The sequence below is a fragment of the Oncorhynchus mykiss genome, chromosome 12 (genome assembly GCF_013265735.2).
Source record: "Oncorhynchus mykiss isolate Arlee chromosome 12, USDA_OmykA_1.1, whole genome shotgun sequence".
NCBI classification, from domain to species: domain Eukaryota; kingdom Metazoa; phylum Chordata; class Actinopteri; order Salmoniformes; family Salmonidae; genus Oncorhynchus; species Oncorhynchus mykiss.
Genome location: NC_048576.1, coordinates 25932028 through 25952368, shown reverse-complemented (window position 1 = coordinate 25952368; position 20341 = coordinate 25932028). Strand labels below are relative to the sequence as shown.

The 20341-nt window shown below is 40.4% G+C and overlaps 1 protein-coding gene across 3 annotated transcripts in view; it reads right to left on the bottom strand.

Moving 5' to 3' along the window:
* The window catches only part of npas2 (neuronal PAS domain protein 2), a 74488-nt gene that overhangs the window by 34183 nt on the left and 19964 nt on the right, over positions 1 to 20341 (bottom strand). The window contains exons 1-4 of one of the 3 annotated variants that reach the window (XM_021623183.2): positions 11865 to 12437; positions 7088 to 7292; positions 4050 to 4106; positions 2323 to 2477 (exon numbers count right to left, since the gene is read on the bottom strand). In XM_021623183.2, coding sequence (XP_021478858.1) covers positions 2323 to 2477; positions 4050 to 4106; positions 7088 to 7143 — 268 coding nt within the window. In that variant the 5' untranslated portion in view covers positions 7144 to 7292; positions 11865 to 12437. Of the gene's footprint in view, positions 1 to 2322; positions 2478 to 4049; positions 4107 to 7087; positions 7293 to 11864; positions 12438 to 20341 lie in introns of those variants that run through there. The other 2 variants (XM_021623182.2, XM_036937284.1) reach the window with 2 other exon arrangements.

Below are 20341 nucleotides of genomic sequence, written 5' to 3'. Positions count from 1 at the left end.
TTTTGAAGCACCTTTGGCAGTGATTACAGCCTTGAGTCTTCTTGGGTATGATGCTACAAGCTTGGCGGCACACATGTATTTAGGGAGTTTCTCCCATTCTTCTCTGCAGATCCTCTCAAGCTCTGTCAGGTTGGATGGGGAGCGTTGCTGCACAGCTATTTTCAGGGCTCGCCAGAGATGTTCGATCGGGTTCATGTCCAGACTCTGGCTGGGCCACTCAAGGACATTCAGAGACTTGCCCTGAAGCCACTCCTGCGTTGTCTTGGCTGTGTGCTTAGGATCGTTGTACTTGACCGTTAATCTTTCCCTCAATCCTGACTTGTCTCCCAGTCCCTGCCACTGAAAATCATGTCCAATTATTGAATTTACCACAGGTGGAATCCAATCAAGTTGTAGAAAACATCAAGGATGATCAGGTGAATCCTGTTTTCATTGAGCTCAATTTCGAGTCTCATAGCAAAGTGTTTGAATACTTATGCAAATAAGGTATTTCTGTAACAAACAAAAAAATATACATGTTTTCGCTTTGTCCTTATAGTGAATTGTGTGTAGAGTGATGAGGAACATTGTTTATTTAATCCATTTTAGAATAAGGCTGTAACGTAACAAAAGGTGGAAAAAGTCAAGAGGTCTGAATACTTTCCAAATGCACTGTGTGTTGATGATATATAAAGCCAGGCACATTTAACAGTTACTGTAGGCTATTGATTACAGACCAAATTAAGTTGGGGTTTCCTCTCTCATCATTTTTCTTAGACAATTACAGCAAGGGCTGTTTTCTCGTCTCCTAACTCCGGTGTCTTGTACACCATGATCAAAAAAACATTTTTTTCTACTGCTCAACTAAAGAAATCATGGTCGACCAACAGCCTATCGACCAAACAATCGGCCAGTCGACTAAACACACCAACATCCAGGGGACCATCGCTGCTAAATCGGCTAGTAGTAGAAGGATCCTGATGAATACCTCTGAATAGACCCAACTGATCAATCTCTCAGATAAAATAGGAGAAGCATAACAGAAGTGGAAGAGCGGTTAAGAAATATCCCAGATCGGGACTGTTTCTGTCTAAAAGCCATCTCGTAAACACTGACAGCTGTGACCTTGATTCTGACAGGAGACTGACAGGCTGACTACACTGCTCGCGTCACGTGAGCGAGCGTTGCAAAATAAATTTAGAAATGTATATTCTTAAATTATTGTACCCACGCGCGCGCCAATGAGCGTCTGCGTTGCCAAGGGCTAAAATAGAAGTCAGTTCTATTTGTGACGCAGATCGCGCTGCAAGTCCTACCTCTCCCATCTCCTCATTAGTTTATAGAAGCAGGTACCCATGTGCCATCTCCTCATTGGTTATACCCACGTGGGTGACTGAAAGATAAACAAGGTCGGTGGCGGTAATGCACCTAATTTATGAAAGTTGCCAATCACAATATAAAGTCAAGAGAAGAAAAGGCCTGGAAGGAGGAGAGATGACTAGAAACGATTCGGTTGACCGTTTTATGTGTGGATTAATTGGAGGAGTAGAGGATTTTGTGCATTTCAGGTAAAATAACAACTCAATGTTTATATCCCAGGACAAATTAGCTAGCAACAGCAAGCTAGCTAAATAGGACAAATTAGCTAGTAAGCGCAAGCTAGCTAAATAGGACAAATTAGCTAGTAAGCGCAAGCTAGCTAGCTAATTTGCCATAAATGTTTAACGCTTTTCGACCTGTCCCCAAATTAATATAATTGGTTCAGAGTTTGTTTTGATATTTTAACCTGCGTGTCGTGATCGCGTTTGGTGTGGGGGGACAAAATACATGTATGCACGATGGCGCACGCACACAGACGGTTTGGGTTCCATGTGAGTTGAAGTTCTGTCTGTCTGGGCCAAGCTTGGTAGGAAAGTGGAGAACTCCTCTCTTTTCTCTATGTTCCTGTCCAAACAAATACTATACTAGACAGCTAATGCCCTCCACCCTCCTAGTTCCTTCCTTCTTTTCCCACCCGTTCTGGGAGCAGTGATGTTCTTTATGTACGGCAGGACACAAGTGCCTCATGCACACGCATTTTACATTTGAGTCACTTAGCAGACAGACGCTCTTATCCAGAGCGACTTACAGCTAGTGCATTCATCTTAAGATAGGTGGGACAACCACATATCACAGTAAGTGCATTTTTCCTCAATAAAGTAGCTATCAGCAAAGTCAGAGCTTTTAGGAAAAGTTCAAGTGTTGATGTTTTCTGGTTGTTTTTTAGACGCCACACACACAGGTCAGCAGGTGGCCAACGTCAATGTGAGGAATGACGCAGCCGACTACATTACACGCTCCTACCTTTCTGTGTCTGCAGGAAGTTGATCGTTCTCTGCAGTATGGTGGACTTGTCCATCTTGCGCGGATGACCTTGGCCCTGCAGCATGGTGCACAGCTCCTTGATGAGCACATTGAATTGGTCTCTTCTTTTCTTTTCCGATTTGTTACGAGATGCCCTTTAATAGAAAACATGATAAATGTACAGGATTACATTTCTCACCCTTTACACTGAGTGTACAAAACATTAGGAACACCTTCCTACTATTGAGTTGCAGACCCTTTTGCCCTCAGAACAGCCTAAATTCATCAGGCAAGGTGTCGAAAGCATTCCACAGGGATGCTAGCCCATGTTGATTCCAATGCTTCCCACAGTTGTGTCAAGTTGGCTGGATGTCCTTTGGTGGTGGATAATTCTTGATACACAAGGGAAACTGTTGAGCATGAAAAACCCGGCAGCGTTGCAGTTCTTGACACACTCAAACCGGTGCGCCTGGCACCTACTACCATACCCCGTTCAAAGGCACTTAAATATTTTGTCTTGCCCATTCACCCTCTGAATGGCACATACACAATCCATGTCTCAATTGTCTCAAAGCATAAAAATCCTTGTTTAACCTATCGTATCATCTTCATCTATGATTTACCTAGTTAAATAAAGGTTAAATAAAGGTAAAATAAAATAAAAATCTACACTGACTGAAGTGGATTTAACAGGTGACATCAATAAGGGATCATAGCTTTCACCTGGATTCACCTGGCCAGTCCATCATGGAAAGAGCAAGTATTCCTAATGTTTTGTACACTCATTGTAATTTAAAACTTTGAACATATACACTTTATAAATGATTTATAAAGAAGTGCATTTGAGGACAGTAGCTAATGCGCAAAAGATGCAGTGGAAGTTGCGAGCTCAACGATTCGACATACAGCTTCTTATTTATTAAACACACTCAAGCTAAGAAGTGACAGCTGCAAATAAATAACCACCATCACAATTCACTCATTCCTCAGCCACCATAAAACAGCTTGCAGGATGCTAAGAGAAGGATGACAGTCTAGTGAAACCCAACCGTATCCCTTCTGATATCACAAGCAAACGTTTCTGAAGATTCATCCCATATGGACTTATTTTTTATGGAAAACACTCTGATATCAACAGCATAGCATGTACAAAATCTACCATTAAAACAAACAAACATATCTTTTTTTGTGCTTGTAGTTTTTGCTGCCATTCTCCCCACACAAACCTTCGATGAATCTGACCCCAGCTGAACCCACCAGAAAACTGATACACTGACTAATGGTTTAAAAGTCTACTTTCAGTCAGGCTTGTATGCATCATAACTGAAAAGCAAAAAATGGCTTGACCTTGTTGACTATATTTAACAGTTTCCTATGATATGTTGTAAACTGTCTAGGCACAGAAACACTTGTCTTTGTGCTGAAAGTGTTGAGGTTTATAGAGCTGAAAGTGTGAAGAGTCTTCACATCAGGAAAGCAAACACCTTCACAGATGGAATGTCAAAGTAGGGCCATGCCAAGAGGACCTTTCATTAACACATACAAGCTGAAGTAGGGAACTTCTCCGTCTGCCTCGTCTCTCGTCCTTACACTTAACCGTCTGTCTCTCATTGGACACACACACTCACACACAACCATTACAAACATACACACAACCCACACACAACTATTACACACAGACACACCACCATTAAACACACACACACACACACACAGTGGTGGAATACCTTTTTGCCCTGTCTTTCTCATCTTCATCCATCAAATCGTCCACACAGCTGCTGGTGCTAGAGGGAGAAGGGAGAGGGGAGGGGGAAATCAGTTGGAATGCTGTTTCTCTGAATTAACACCAAAGTCATCAACAGATAGATACAAAGCAGATACAAATCCCCCTCTCCCATACAACATTATGAACAGAGATAGACACCCTTGGAATGTAAACCATTCTTCAAAATGTCATCTTATACAACAGCAGTCTCCAACTATGGTCCAAAAGTGCCCAGATGCTTTATTCTAGGGTGTTCACATAGTACAGTAGTCGACCAAGTATATCCCTGCATACAGTGCATTCAGAAAGTATTCATACCCCTTGACTTATTCCACATTTTGTTGTGTTACAGCCTGAATTCAGAATGGATAAAATATCATTTAAAAATAATAATCACCCATCTACACACAATACCTTGTAATGACAAAGTGAAAACATGTTTTAGACATTTTTGCTAACTTATTGAAAATGTAAACATAAATATATAATTTACATAACTATTCACACACCAGAGTCAATACATGTTAGAATCACCTTTAGCAGTGATTAGTCTTTCTGGGTAAGTCTCTAAGAACTTCGCACAACTGGATTGTCCAATATTATTCTTTTGAAAATTCTTCAAGTTCTGTCAAGTTGGTTGTTGATCATTGTTAGACATTTTCATGTCTTGCCATAGATTTTCACGACGATTTAAGTCAAAACTGTAACTGTAACACTCTGGAACATTCAATGTCGTCTTGGTTCGCAATTCCAGTGTATATTTGGGCATGTGTTTTAGGTTATTTTCCTGCTGAAAGGTGAATTTGTCTCCCAGTTTATCCTAAAAAAAAACTCCCAAATCCTTGCCGATGACTAGCATACCCATAACATGATGAACATACTGTATGAAGAGTGGTACTCAGTGATAAATTAACTTTATTTGACACATTTTTTTTCAGTTTTACTTTAGTGCCTTATTGCAAACACGATTCATGTTTTGGAATGTTTTTATTCTGTACATGCTTCCTTCTTCTCACTCTTTCATTTAGGTTAGTGTTGTGGAGTAACTACCATCCTCAGTTTTCCCCTATCACAGCCATTAAACTCTGTAACTATTTTAAGGTCACCGTTAGCCTCATGGTGAAATCCCTGAGCGGTTTCCTTCCTCTCCGGCAACTGAGTTAGGGAAGACGCCTATATTTTTGTAGTGAATGAGTGTATTGATACACCATCCAAAGTCTAATTAATAACTGCACCATGTTCAAAGGGATATTCAATGTCTGTTTTTTTTATTTCTTATTTGCTAGGCATTGGAAAACTGGTCTTTGTGGTTGAATCTGTATTTGAAATTCACTGCTCGATTGAGGGACCTTACATGTCATTAATTGTATGTGTGGGGTACAGGTGAGGTAGTCATTTAAAAATTGTTAAACAATATTATTGTACACAGATTGAGTCAATGCAACTTATTATTATGACATGTTTACTCCTGAACTTAATTAGGCTTGCCATAACAAAAGGGTTGAATAATTATTGACTCAAGACTTTTCACATTTTTTGTTTGTAAACATTTCTACAAAGACAATTCCAATTTTACTTTATGTGGTATTGTGTGTAGGTCGGTTTAATATTTTAAATTCAGGCTGTAACACAATAGAATGTAGAAAAAGTATATGGGTGTGAATACTTTCTAAAGGCACTGTATATTGTTAGAATGTAGGGTATTCCGGTAAGTCATACACTACATGACCAAATGTATGTGGACACCTGCTCGCCAAATATCTCATTCCAAAATCATGGCCATTAATATAGAGTTGGTACCCCCTTTGCTGCTATAACACCCTCCAATCTTCTGGGAAGGCTTTCCACTAGATGTTGGAACATTGCTGTGGGGACTTACTTCCATTCAGCCACAAGAGCATTAGTGAGGTTGGGCACTGATGTGGGGGCGATTAGGCCTGGCTCGCAGTTGGCGTTCCAATTCCTTCAAAAGGTGTTCAATGGGGTTGTAGTCAGGGCTCTGTGCAGGCCAGTCAAGTTCTTCCACACTGATCTCAACAAACCATTTCTGTATGGACCTCACATTGTGCACGGGGGGATTGCTGAAACAGGAAAGGTCCTTCCCCTAACTGTGCTACAAAGTTGGAAGCACAGAATCGTTAAGAATGTCATTGTATGCTGTAGTGTTAAGATTTCCCTTCACTGGAACTAAGGGGCCTAGCCCGAATCATGAAAAACAGCCCCAGACCACTATTCCTCCTCCACCAAACTTTACAGTTGGCACAATGCATTGGGGCAAGTAGCGTTTTCCTGGCATCTGCCAAACACAAATTGGTCCGTCGGACTGCCAGATGGTGAAGCATGATTCATCACCACAGAGAATGTGTTTCCATTGCTCCAGAGTCCAATGGCGGTGAGCTTTACACCACTCCAGCCGACACTTGGCATTGCACATGGTGATCTTAGGCTTATGTGCGGCTGCTCGGTCATGGAAACCCATTTCACGAATCTCCTGATGAACAGTTATTGTGCTGACGTTGCTTCCAGAGGCAGTTTAAAACTCGGTAGTGAGTGTTGCAACCAAGGACAGATGATTTTTACGTGCTACGCGCTTCAAAATTCGGCGGTCCGATTCTGTGAGCTTGTGTGGCCTAGCACTTCGCAGCTGTTGTTGTTTCTAGACGTTTCCACTTCACAATAACAGCACTAACAGTTGACCGGGGCAGCTCTAGCAAGGCAGAAACTTGACAACCTGACTTGTTGGAAAGGTGGCATCCTATGACGGTGCCACATTGAAAGTCACTGAGCTCTTCAGAAAGGCCATTCTACTGTCAATGTTTGTCTATGGCGATTGCATGGCTCCAATATTTGTTTACGGGTATGGCTGAAATAGCCAAATCCAGTCATTTGAAGTGGTGTCCACATACTCTTGTATATATAATGTATTTCTCCATACAAACACATGTATTTAGCAGTGACAGAAAACACAACAAAGACAATAAAAGTAGCCTAGATACTCACTCCCATTCCCTCCGGCTAGACGGACATAGGGACCCAAAGTCGGAAAGGTTGTCCATACTTACTCCCTCTCCCAGCCAGGCCCTATCTGAAGTCTGATGTATCCCATTCGCGCTAGCTGCACTGAAACTCCCAGGAAAAATCTAGTGATCACCTGCTGCTGCTGCCCACCTCCTCCTCCAGGAGTCCGCCACAGAAATACAAAAACCTGGGGAGGATAATAAGACAGAAAGTGGGCTTGAATTAAAGGGGGGGGGGGGGGAGTCTACTGTAGTTATGGCATATCTATGTCAATTACACATACATCTGATAATTACTGTGTCTTAATTAATCTGCAGTAGTTTAATTCAAGTATCATAGCTGTATTATGCCCAGCAACAGTACTGCCCTCAGTATTTTCTTATTCACACTCAAGCAAGTCCCCAAACCTACTTGAAAGTCATCCTATTTCCAATTATTTTCTGAACAGGTGTACTTTGTAATGCTTCCTTTTGAGCTTTCATTGGAGCTAAATCAATCAAATGTATTTATAAAGCCCTTTTTACATCAGCCGATGTCACAAAGTGCTATACAGAAACCCAGCCTAAAACCCCAAACAGCAAGCAATGCAGATGTAGAAGCACAGTGGCTAGGAACAACTCCATAGAAAGGCAGGAACCTAGGATGAAACCTAGAGAGGAACCAGGCTCTTCTGGCTGTGCCGGGTGGAGATTTTAACAGTACATGGCCAAGATGTTCAAACGTTCATAGATGACCAGCAGGGTCAAATAATAATAATAATCACAGTGGTTGTAGAGGGTTCAACAGGTCAGCAGCTATGCTTGTGAAAAACAACAACAATAAATGCATACAAAAGTATTATGTTTATTGTAAAATACAAGGAGAACTATTATTTATCCACCCAGATCCTGTGCATATCTCAGTGAATATAATATCAGTGATTGAACACATTACCAGAAAAAAACAATTATTCATTGTTAGCCATGATTTCCAACAGTGAACAGCATGTATTAAAGGAAGTGTGGTAAACATAAATTACCACCTGGACACAGCAATTCAACACGGAGGACGCAGCATTACGTGCGGGAGGAGCTCTACTGACCTAGAAAAATCCCAGAGGCAGAGACACCTCTTTTGTTAACAAAGAGAATGGAAGAGTTACCTCATTCAACCCATCACGAAATATAAAGAAAAACTTGAGTAACACCTCTGGGAATTCAAACAGCCTTTGTCCATTTGCAAATGTAACCCTAATAGAAAAGTAAATCAGAAGCCATCAAATCAAATACAACCGAGGAGGAACCATTAACCATGTGTTTAAACGAGAGGAATGTGATTGACATGTTGAGGTCAGATGAAAGAGTTAATTAGCCATGTACTATTAAGCCCCATGATTGAACCCTGTTCATCTTAGCTTCAGGTCTGCAGTGTCTGAATCATAGCCTAGAGGTTAAGAGCATTGGGCTAGTAATTTAGAGGTTACTGGTTCAAATCGTTGAGCTGGCAAGGTGGGAAAATCTGCTGTTCTGCCCTTGAGAAAGGCAGTTAACACCTGCTCCCCAGGTGCTGATGATGTAGATTAAGGCAGCCCCCTGCACCTCTCTGATTCAGGGGGGTAGGGTTAAATGCGGAAGGCACATTTCTGTTGAATGCATTCAGTTATGCAACTGACTAGGTATCCCCCTTTCCCTTCTTTAAAATCTGAGATACCCTCCTTTTCCATCTTCCACTTTCAGATGTAGTAAACTACAGCAGGCACCAACCTTTTCGATCAAATTCAATGAAACCAATGAACCAAGATCCACTCTTACACCAAGATAGTATTCCATGCAAAAATCTTTCCAATAATCTTGAGTGGGGGAACAACACATCATTCTTTCCTTTACTCCAATTAAAAGAATAGAGGTCTGTGGGCTGGAAATGTTTAAAATATATATATATATTATGTCTGTGTAATTATGACAGTTGGTGGCCATTTTCCGTTCTTTGCGGTTCAGGATGTCTGAGAATGGTGACTCTGTGCCCATTTCCATTGGGCCGAGACCCAGTTCTTATTCCATACGTTCACTGACTGACATACAGAAGCGGCCTGAGAAGGGGCCAACATGGATATTACATTTCACATAGCTCTCTTCATCTAAATGAAATCCATGCGCTCAGGCGAGGAAAACTGAAAGGAAAATCCAATAAGAGTTGTAAACTGTGATAAAATGATGAGCCATAAAAAACACATTTTTTTCTCATAATACATTTCAAAGCTCAACAAATTAACCAAAACACTTTATGGTATTTATGACACTGACATGAAAATGGTTTCTTGATGGTGCCTGCTGCTTGTCACCATGCCCAATAAGATTATGCACAATAAATCTTTACTATGGCTCCCTTCATTACTCAGAGGGTTCGCTTAACTCAAAGATTATATTTTAGGCACAATTGATACCTACTTCAGCTTTAATCTTCCCTTTTGTTGTTGAGGGGTTTTTCAATCAAGTCTCGACTTTACCTCATGCCTGTGTCAAAGAATGAATCAATCATTCCGTATTTCAGGTTGTTTCCTTAAAGGGAAACATCACAATTTTGATTCATCATCTCCAGCACCACCCCAACATCAACATATGTGAAAATGGTGTGTTTCTATGTTTTGTAGTAAAAAGATGGAGAAAGATAAGTGTTTCCAATTGTGATGTTTCCCTTTATTGAAAAGCCATGCAATAGTATATTCACACTGTCAATGGTTCACCTTCACACAGACACACATTCAGAGAGTTATAATTTCTATTGAAGCAGCCATCTTTAATCTTACAATGTTTTAACTCTTACACCTGTCAAGATATCACTGCTGAGAATGGTTTGGGCGGGAGCTGCTGGTCATAGATCTGAACCCTTTCATAAAAAAGGTGACGTATTTAAGTCTTCATCAAGGATGTAATTCCATGAGAGGTGAGAGGTGGCCCAAGATGGCATAAGGTTAGTAAATCTAGGCTGAAGTGTCAGTGACACATACGGTGGAAACAGGAAAAGAGAATGTGAGACTAAACACATATGACATGAAGTGTTTCGGGCTGATGATATATACTTTAAGGGTCGAGGGGGTGATTTCATTGTACTTGACTCTCAACACAAACCAATCATAATGTGATGTTTCTGTGATATGTAATGCCAGTGTTTTCCCCAATCTACATTACCCCGGTCTAAATTATATTAGGCTCATATTTTCTACTTGTCTTCAGCTTTGTTTTTGGACAAGCCTACGTGGCCTCATGAATAATAGATTCAAAGCCATAATTTACTCCTCAACTAAGTAGGATTCTTGTAACACTTTTACTGTAATATTTAAATCTTGAATTAGTGTAATTTGAAATGTAAAAAAAACTCAACTTGGTCATGATTTGTGATAAATGTAGAACTAGCCTATAGGGTGCCAAATGTTCTTTAGAAACACAACATAATTTGCCCAGGGTTTTTTTCTGGCTCACGATCATTTCTTATCATAGATTCACTTAGCCTTTACAAACCAATACCGCCAATCAATCTGGGTCGTCATTAGTTACCACAGCTACAAAGTAATCATTATGGCTAAACCCTGCATAGTATTTCTACAATTTATTTTCTTAAATTCTGACTTTAAACCTAACCCTAACCCAAACCCTAACCTTAACCACACTGCTAACCTTATGCCTAAGCTTAATGTTAGTGACAACCATCAATCAACCATTAATGCTTTTTGTAGTGACAACCATCAATCTGGAAAGAGAATTAATCGTTGACTTTACTTCCTGGATCAATGTGCGTCTCCATGATTAAACTAGTCAACTAACTAAACCCTGTCTTGAGTGAAAAGGAAACAACATCAGAGAGATTCACCTCCATTGGCTCCCTAAGCCAAACAATGGGAGGGACATCTCACGCACTCACTGACCTTCTCCTCCAACCAACATCCACTGAGGTGAAGAAATAATAATGTCCCCTGACTAAACTGGGGGAAAATTACATTGGCAGATAATTAATTCATATGGTTTCATACACTAGGCCTACTTAGCTAACCATCTACTTAGGCTGCTGACAGAAGAAGACAAATTATTATATGGAAATGTCAAATGACAGATGTCAAACCTTTCAAATCATGATGTGAAAATTCATCAAAATTTAAATATTTGCAAATGCAACATTTACATGAAGTATTGTACAGCAATTGTAGGTACATTTATATTACACTCCTCAGATGACAAGTCACTGAGCTATATCCAGAGCTTGCTAAAAGCCCTACTGGAAGTTCCCAAAATACATCATTTAAATAACTTCAAGATTCCTCACTTGATTAATTGACCAGACATGATTTGACAAGGCACTAAGCCTCCTCAACCAATCAGTTACCATGCAAGTGCCAAAAGCACTATGTTCTAATCAACGTAAACATGGTTTTAAAACGATGTTTCTCAAAACAGACAACTCATACACTTGCAAGGACACGCTCTACTCGTAAATCTATAGGCTACCAGTGAGCTGAACTGTCATGGAGCCTGTTAAGAAAATTAATAACTACGTTGGGGAATACACAAAGGACATATAACAATTCTCTATGAAAACGACATATAATGCATATAAATTAACATTGATAATAGTTAGCCTACTTTATTTGTATTTTGACACCGTTAGTTAGAAGCAGTAGCCTACAGATCTATTCATCCAAAATGGAAGCAAACCCAACCGGTAAACGTTTTCATTATCACGAGACTAGAGTGACAAAAAATGCAAAGGACATAAACATTTTACATACCTTGAAAACAAGACTTTAGTTGACATAAAGATCCATACTTTACTTTTGTCGGTACTCATTTTCCCACATAGCCTACCGTGCAATTCACTGAGCCAAGTAGACTATCCTAAGCTTGACTCACCACAAACGCATCGCGAAAAGACCATAAATTATTGCATACATACGCTGCCTAAGTATCATTCGAAATCCGATTCATGTAACAATCCCTATTCGGTACATACACTGTACAAGATTTCGGGAGTAATCGTTTTCAGGTCTATGCTCTGTCTGTTTTCCTCTACCACTCAACCTCCGTTGGCAGTCCCTTGTAAACAGGACTGAGCCGCTGCGAACAGGGAAAGTAGGTCAGTCGGTAGCTCAATACTTAGCTAAGGACATCATTAGCAACCGGCTGTACAACACACGACTAGGAGTATACATAGTGAGAAAAATAATAGTTCGGATAATACTAACACTTGAACGGCATTTAGGTCACATTATTCTGAATTCGAACGTATGTATTCTTTTCAGTGCCGAGTTTATTCCATTAAACGTTGTAGCCAACATCATGGGGTAGAGAGCGGGACATGTAGTATCTCTGATAGGTTCGAGGTTTGCTCTCAATGGTTTTGGCTCCCGATCACTGTAATAACGTTTATAGTAACGTTGCTAATGACGTATACAATTGAGGCCTCACCTTCGTGTTACCTGTTTCATGTAGCCTGTAGGCTGGAAATTCATGACATGGTGACAAATCAGGTTAGGTTGTCTATCAAATATTGTAATTACAATTTGATCCTGAAAAGTTCTGAGATGAAGATGAATGACATTTTACCAGTCTTTGCAGTTGGCCAACATACTGTACAAGGGGAAATTATTTTCACAATTCTTAGGTCTATTCTAATAAAATATCTTGCCCTAACTGCAGTAGAGCTACAATACAGAAAAAAGCCATATTACAACATGTCAAAATTGCATTGTTTGCTCTATAGCGTGTTAGTTCATATGCCTTGCCACCGTGATATAAAGGCCTAAGGCCGAGATAAAAAGGCCTAAGGCCGAGACAATAAGAAGACCCAGTGGCAGAATAAATCCACATCTTTGTTTCATCACAAAACCGGAGAGCAACCACTGTCCGGTGAAGTCCACAAAACATATTGCATGTAACAAAGAGTTACATGACCTACAGCTTGGTTAAGAAAGTTCATGTTCCCGAAATGTTCTGACTTCTAAACAACTATTGATTTAGAACCACAGAGAGTTACTGCAAGTTGCAAAGAAAACAGGAGCTGCTGCCACTATTTCAGCACCATTTCAACTTCAACATTTCAACATCAAATGCCATATGCAATGGCTCTAATACAATGACAACTAAATTACAGCAAAAACAATTTAGTCCAATCAACGTAAGCTAAATACAGTATGGTGTTGCTGTCCATGGTTCTGATTTGTGTGTGTGTGTGTGTGTGTGTGTTCGTACAAGTAGAAAAAACATGAAAAAACATGCCATCCTCCTCTCTTTCATGTTGATTAAATGGTCTATGACTCTGTCATACAGTACACACTTTTATTTTTTTGTTGTCCTAGGCTACCTGGCTAAAATGCTTGCTCGCTAGCCGAACTTTATTTCATGGGCACCGTTAGATACCTAACATAAGGCTTCTACATCTAGCTACATATTGTCACGACTTCCGCCGAAGTCGGTCCCTCTCCTTGTTCGGGCGGTGTTCGGCGGTCGACGTCACCAATCTTCTAGCCATCGCTGATCCATTTTTCATTTTCCTTTGTTTTGTCTTGTCTTCCTTCACACCTGGTTCCAATCCCATCAATTACATGTTGTGTATTTAACCCTCTGTTTCCCCTCATGTCCTTGTCGGTGATTGTATGTTATGTTCAAGTTATGATTTGGTGTGCGACGGGTTTTGTACCCACTTTTATTATTTTGTATATTATGGTTTTCTGAGTTTTGTGAGCACTTATTAAACAACTCCGTTTATACCAAGTTCGTTCTCCTGCGTCTGACTTCCCTGCCATCAGCAAGCACCCATTACACATATTGAACTTCCATCCTCTCAGTCCAGGGGCACAATGTATTTTATGCTTGGATCAGAATTGCCGGTATAATCATTGGCCAGTACGGAGAATTTAGTAAAACCACAAGTCCAAATCCCTATCTCCATCCATGGCTAATTTAGTAAAGGGACCATTTTAGCTAGCTGGCTAGCCACCGGAGGACAACAACATAACAAGATGCAACAATTCAAGTTGTTTCTATCGATGATGTATTTCTCTTTAATAGGAGTGAAGCCAAATCCAAACTGGCTTCCGTTGACACTTGTTTGGGGTGTGGAGTTGAGCTCACTCAGTTTAGCCCAATGATGATTGGCTATTATTTTATACTTTTTTAATCAAGTGAAACCATATGCTCACCATATGCTTCTCTTGCATTCCATGCTACTGGCAGCAACAACGTCATACTCTTTATGACCAGACCGCATCAGATAGATGGCCTACACATACAGAGACAGAGGGGCACTGTTTTGTTCGCTCGGATGCTTTCTCCATTGAGATACTGTATATACACAACCCAGTTATGGGAAATAGCCCAATATCTGATAAACTGTCACAACCACACACAAACCCACATTTACAGTGCACACATGGTGACACACAGATTCAGATTCTACATATTGTATTTTTTTTACAAAAACATTATTCAGTAAGGTCAGTGTCCAGTTCCATGAATACCCTGTGCATGAAATGTCCCTTCACCACTAGCCTCGCTTGTTAACTTCTGCTACACTGGAAATATTGATATATCAATAAATGTGTTTGGAAGCTGCTCTTATCTATTAACAAACACATGTTACTCAATGCTTTATGAGTATCAAAACGCAGGCTACTGTACACATACACAAAATGCAGGCTACTGTACACATATATGTAGTGATATATCACACACATGCAGCCACCTGTGAGGGACATGACAGATGGAAGGACTACTCATGCCAATCACAACTGAGTCACACACAGTCTAAGCACTGTATCACATACACTCTCAATTTAACAATGATATTCAAATTTATTAAAACACCTTTCTGTCCTAGGTTAAGTCTGTTCCCATAGAACTGTTCCACAGTTTTTGTCTGTAGCATCAAAATAATTTGAATCCCTCATCTGTATTTTATATTTATCTTTTAAACTAGACAACTTACAATTTGCATTTGTTGCCGGGGTCCAGGTGACATTTAGTCCACAACACACAGCTTTCGACAACCTCCTCATGAAAAGAGAATCATATGAATGAGAAAGCTTCCCAAGCCATAACAGCCGTAACTACCTAACTGGCTGCAATAAAACCTTATTACGTTGTTTGTCTATGAAATTGAACATCAGGACACATATATTGTGCACGTTTCAACTTTAAACTTGTCAGTAAATGAATAACTAATTACAGCCATAAGCTTCCTGTAAAAAATGTAAAATGTCTGCAGCTAAAGTCTCAAGGGTGGAAATATGTTCTTTCTATACAGGCTTCAGCTCCAAGACCTGTCTACGAACTCACACTGGATAAAAAACAGGACTGTTTCTTTCCTTTTGAGACCTTTGGAAATACTGTGAAGCACAAGCTGGATAATACAAGGCTTGGTTTTCAATGCCAGCAATAGTCAAACCGATAGAGCAAAATCAGATTCAAAAGTCCCTTAGTACTTAGTATGCACATTCACACCAGGGGAGTCACTTCTACACTCACTGATGGCAAGACATGCTCTCTCTTCTGTAATCAAATCCAATTTTATTGGTCACATACACATATTTAGCAGATGTTAGTGTGGGTGTAGCGAAATGCTTGTGTTCCCAGCTCCAACAATGCAGTAGTATTTAACAAGTCACACAAATCTAAAAGTAAAGGAATGGAATTCAGAATTATATAAATATCAGGACGAGCAATGTCGAAGTGGCATTGACTAAAATACAGTAGAATAGAATACAGTATATACAGTGAGGGAAAAAACTATTTGATTCCCTGCTGATGTTGTACGTTTGCCCACTGACAAAGAAAGTATCCGTCTATAATTTTAATGGTAGGTTTATTTGAACAGTGAGAGACAGAATAACAACAAAAAAATCCAGAAAAACGAATGTCAAAAATGTTATAAATTGATTTGCATTTGAATGAGGGAAATAAGTATTTGACCCCCTCTCAATCAGAAAGATTTCTGGCTCCCAGGTGTCTTTTATACAAGTAACGAGCTGAGATTAGGAGCACACTCTTAAAGGGAGTGCTCCTAATCTCAGTTTGTTACCTGTATAAAAGACTCCTGTCCACAGAAGCAATCAATCAATCAGATTCCAAACTCTCCATTATGGCCAAGTCCAAACAGCTCTCCAAGGATGTCAGGGACAAGATTGTAGACCTACACAAGGCTGGAATGGGATATAACACCTTCACAAAGCAGCTTGGTGAGAAGGTGACAATAGTTGGTGCGATTATTCGCAAATGGAAGAAACACAAAAGACCTGTCAATCTCCCTCGGCCTGGGGCTCCATGCAAGATCTCACCTCGTGGAGATGCAATGATCATGAGAACGGTGAGGTATCAGCCCAGAACTGCACGGGAGGATCTTGTCAATGATCTCAAGGCAGCTGGGAAAATAGTCACCAAGAAAACAATAGGTCACACACTATGCCGTGAAGGACTGAAATCCTGCAGCGCCCGCAAGGTCCCTCTGCTCAAGAAAGCACATATACATGCCCGTCTGAAGTTTGCCAATGACCATCTGAATGATTCAGAGGACAACTTAGTGAAAGTGTTGTGGTCAGATGAGACCAAAATGGAGCTCTTTGGCATCAACTCAACTTGCTGTGTTTGGAGGAGGAGGAATACTGCCTATGACCCCAAGAACACCATCCCCACCGTCAAACATGGAGGTGGAAACATTATGCTTTGGGGGTGTTTTTCTGCTAAGGGGACGATGAAAATGGTTTGGGCAATGAAAATGGTTCGTGGATGGGTATTCCAGCATGACAATGACCCAAAACACACAGCCAAGGCAAAAAAGGAGTGGCTCAAGAAGAAGCACATTAAGGTCCTGAGTGGCCTAGCCTCGAAACCTTAAAGACTTGGAGAAGATCTGCAAAGAGGAGTGGGACAAACCTTGTGGCCAACTACAAGAAACGTCTGACCTCTGTGATTGCCAACAAGGGTTTTGCCACCAAGTACTAAGTCATGTTTTGCAGAGGGGTCAAATACTTATTTCCCTCATTAAAATGCAAATCAATTTATAACATTTTTGACATGCGTTTTTCTGGATTTGTTTTGTTGTTATTCTGTCTCTCACTGTTCAAATAAACCTACCATTAAAATTATAGACTGATAATTTCTTTGTCAGTGGGCAAATGTACAAAATCAGCAGGGGATCAAATACTTGTTTCCCTCAATGTACATATTAGATGAGTAAAGCAGTATGTAAAGATTATAAAAGTGACTAGTGTTCCATTATTAAAGTGGCCAGTGATTCCATGTCCATGTATATAGGGCAGCAGCCTCTAAGGTGCAGGGTTGAGTAAGCGGGTGGTAGCCGGCTAGTGATGGCTATTTAACAGTCTGATGGCCTTGAGATAGAAGCTGTTTTTCAGTCTCGGTCCCAGCTTTGATGCACCTGTACTGACCTCGCCTTCTGGATGATAGCGGGGTGAACAGGCCGTGGTATGGGTGGTTGATGTCCTTGATTATCTTTTTGGCCTTCCTGTGTGCCCCCGGTGATGCGTTGGGCCTCTGGAGAGCCCTGCGGTTGTGGGAGGTGCAGTTGCAGTACCAGGCCTACAGGATGTTCTCAACTGTGCATCTGTAAATGTTAGTGAGGGTCTTAAGGGCCAAGCCGAATTTCTTCAGCCTCCTACTTCACCACACTATCTGTGTGGGTGGACCATTTCAGATTGTCAGTGATGTGTACGCCGAGGAACTTGAAGCTTTCCACCTTCTCCACTGTGATCCCGTCGATGAGCATATGAGCGTGGTCTCTCTGCTGTTTCCTGAAGTCCACAATCAGCTCTTTCGTTTTGTCTCCTGCATTGCCATGTCCTGTGTATCTAAATAATCATGAGATCATTTCCTGTTTTATTCTATTTAATTATATTGTATATACTTTTGCCTATTGCAGTAGTAATATATTAATAACACAATAATAACTCTTAATCTCGTAATGACAAAATGCAAGTTGATGCAGAAATTCTGGCAGGTTTTAGATGCCTGATTTCCCTTCAACAATCATTCAGTCAGACACACAGAGACACACCACCCCCTATTTGTCTAGTTCAAGACACAATCCTAACCTGAAATGAGGAATTTTGCCCTTACTTTTAGAACCTAGTACACCTTACATACTGTATATGTATGGCACTTGCATCTACACACTTGCGTCATAGACCATAATAAGCAAGGTTACAGTTATGAACAACCTACAATTTTCTCTCCCTCTCTCTGTCTATTAATTTGCTTTATTATCAGACTAATGTTCTTTCATTAAAGCCGTAAGCTACACTAGGCCTAGCTCATGATGAATGGTAAATGAACATTTACATGTGGGTCTATTGTATAAGAGGAGATGAGGAAAGTCTCAAACTAATTAAACAATGTAGGAGCCTATAATTAAGGTGACCTGTTTTGAATTTAACTACGAGCCACTTTTTTATCACACAGAAAACCCAAATGACAGCTCAATTAAATCAGAGGCTTGCAGGCTGTGAAGAGCATTTGTGTTACCGGCTACAGCAATTGCTTTCCATATAATCTCTGAGTAGTGAAAAAAATGACTGACAGTTGACTCATTAACCACTGTTCTTACAGGTCTGCGAAAACAACGCTGCTCAAAGGCATAATTAAAGAAATATAACTATTTTCAGAGTCCCATGCTTAATTAATATCAAGGGAATATGGTTAATTGCAAGTATGTTTCATTAATTACAGTACCCTTTAAAAAGTTGTTGTGCATGTGGTTTCATTCATCTACATACAGTATAACAGACTAATTTACTCATATGGCAAATAATATTGCTGACTTTACCCTTGCTATTTTGCAAGCATTTGTGATAATGTTAAGCTATGGTAACTATGCCATATTCTTGGTCGTGGCTCTTAGAATTATAGTTATCCATTCAATTAGGAAAATGATTGATCTTTCAATGAACCATGATGCCATCATTGTAATTATATATATTTTATTAGATATAAAAATGTGCCCGTATTGGTGTTGACGGGGCCAGTTTTTAAATCAGAATTATTCAAAAACACTATGTAACCAAAAGTATGTGCTCGTCGAACATCTCATTCCAAAATCATGAATATTGACTTGGTCCCCCATTTTGCTACTATAACAGTCTCCACTCTTCTGGGAATGCTTAACACTAGATGTTGGAACATTGCTGTGGGGACTTCCATCCATTCAGCCACAAGAGCATTAGTGAAGTAGGGGCACTGATGTTGGGCAATTAGGCCTCACAGTACGCATTCCAATTGATCCCAAAGGTACTCGATGGGGTTTAGGTCAGGGCTATGTGCAGGTCAGTCAAGTTCTTCCACACCAACCTCCACAAACCATTTCTGTATGGACCTCGCTTTGTGCACGGGGCATTGTCATGCTGAAACAGGAATGGTCCTTCCACAAACTGTTTCCACAAAGTTGGAAGCACAGAATCGTTTAGAATGTATGCTGTAGTGTTAAGATTTCCCTTCACTGGAACTAAGGGGCCTAGCCCGAACCATGAAAAACAGTTCCAGACCATTTTTCCTCCTCCACCAAACTTTACAGTTGGCACAATGCATTCGGGCAAGTAGCATTCTCCTTGCATCCACCAAACCCAGATTGGTCCGTCGGACTGCCAGATGGTGAAGCGTGATTCACCGCTCCAGAGAACACGTTTCTACTGCTCCAGAGTCCAACGGCGGCGAACTTAACACCACTCCAGCTGACATGTGGCATAGCACATGGTGAACAATTTTTTTATTTATTTTATTTTTAGTGAGTATTAAAACATAGAATCTACTTGCAGTGAAACCATCCAGCATTTACATTACATTCAGTCATCTAACAGACTCCCATCCAGAGCGACCTGACGTGTTTGATAGGTGGCATCCTATGATGATGCCATGTTTAAAGTCACTGAGCTCTTCAGTACAGGACATTCTACTGCTAATATGTGTTTATGGAGATTGCATGGCTTTGTGCTCGATTTTATACACCTGTCAGCAACGGGTGTAGCAGAAATAGCCAAATTCACTCATTTGAAGGGGTGTCCACATCCTTTTGGCCATGTAGTGTATATTGACCATAGTTTTGATTCAAATAAGGTTATCTGAGTAAAACCTAAAAAACATTCACTCATTCTTGTCAAAAATGTACCCTTATTGCATGATGATCCCAGAGTGAACTGATTCCAGGATGATGATGCTGTATCACACTGAAATAACCATCCTATGCCAGCGGCCAACAAGTCTG